The sequence below is a fragment of the Penaeus monodon genome, chromosome 30 (genome assembly GCF_015228065.2).
Source record: "Penaeus monodon isolate SGIC_2016 chromosome 30, NSTDA_Pmon_1, whole genome shotgun sequence".
Lineage (NCBI taxonomy): Eukaryota > Metazoa > Arthropoda > Malacostraca > Decapoda > Penaeidae > Penaeus > Penaeus monodon.
Window position 1 is genome coordinate 3729025 of NC_051415.1, and position 614 is coordinate 3729638.

The 614-nt window shown below is 38.8% G+C and overlaps 1 protein-coding gene across 2 annotated transcripts in view; it reads right to left on the reverse strand.

The window, feature by feature from the left end:
* The window catches only part of LOC119592466 (twinkle protein, mitochondrial-like), a gene marked incomplete in the record, with an annotated part of 16546 nt that overhangs the window by 6898 nt on the left and 9034 nt on the right, over positions 1–614 (reverse strand). For both annotated transcript variants that reach the window (XM_037941290.1, XM_037941291.1), the window contains 2 exon segments: positions 58–208; positions 428–565. In XM_037941290.1, coding sequence (XP_037797218.1) covers positions 58–208; positions 428–565 — 289 coding nt within the window.

Below are 614 nucleotides of genomic sequence, written 5' to 3' on the forward strand. Positions count from 1 at the left end.
AGGGACATACAAGTTATAGAACCATACACTTCACATATTTTTACGAGTGAAACATACTTCCAGTTGGTAGTGAGACTGCAGGAACGTCGTGCTCTGCCAACTTCAAAACATCACAGCAGCTTGGGACTACAATAATGCGATGATGTGTTTGCTTTGTTACCGATGCACCAAAAACACTTGCTTTTCCAGAAACATATCTCCGAATCACCTGGAAAGTTGACATTTTCAGATCATTTCAACTTCTGAACAACAATTACCTATACAATAATACGAAATCTACATATTTTGGAGGTGACTAACAAAATGAAGGACAGGTCTTTTCACTTCAAAATAACAGCAATTTTACTCCATCATTATCACTGCAACACTTTCCTCCTTCCTTTTTTTTTTTTTTTTAGAATGTACCGTAAAACTACTATCTCCTTACGAGTGGGTGCTGGTGAAGAGTTGAGACGCTCTCGAAGCCAACAATCTCACCGTCACTAGTCTGCACTGGCACAACAATACGGGCTCCTTCACTTGTTACTCTGGCGTCGTACTTGTTCAGTGTGCTTAAGCTGATATACTGTTTTAGGGAGGTGGGAAAAAATTATGTACAGTCATATTTATTTATT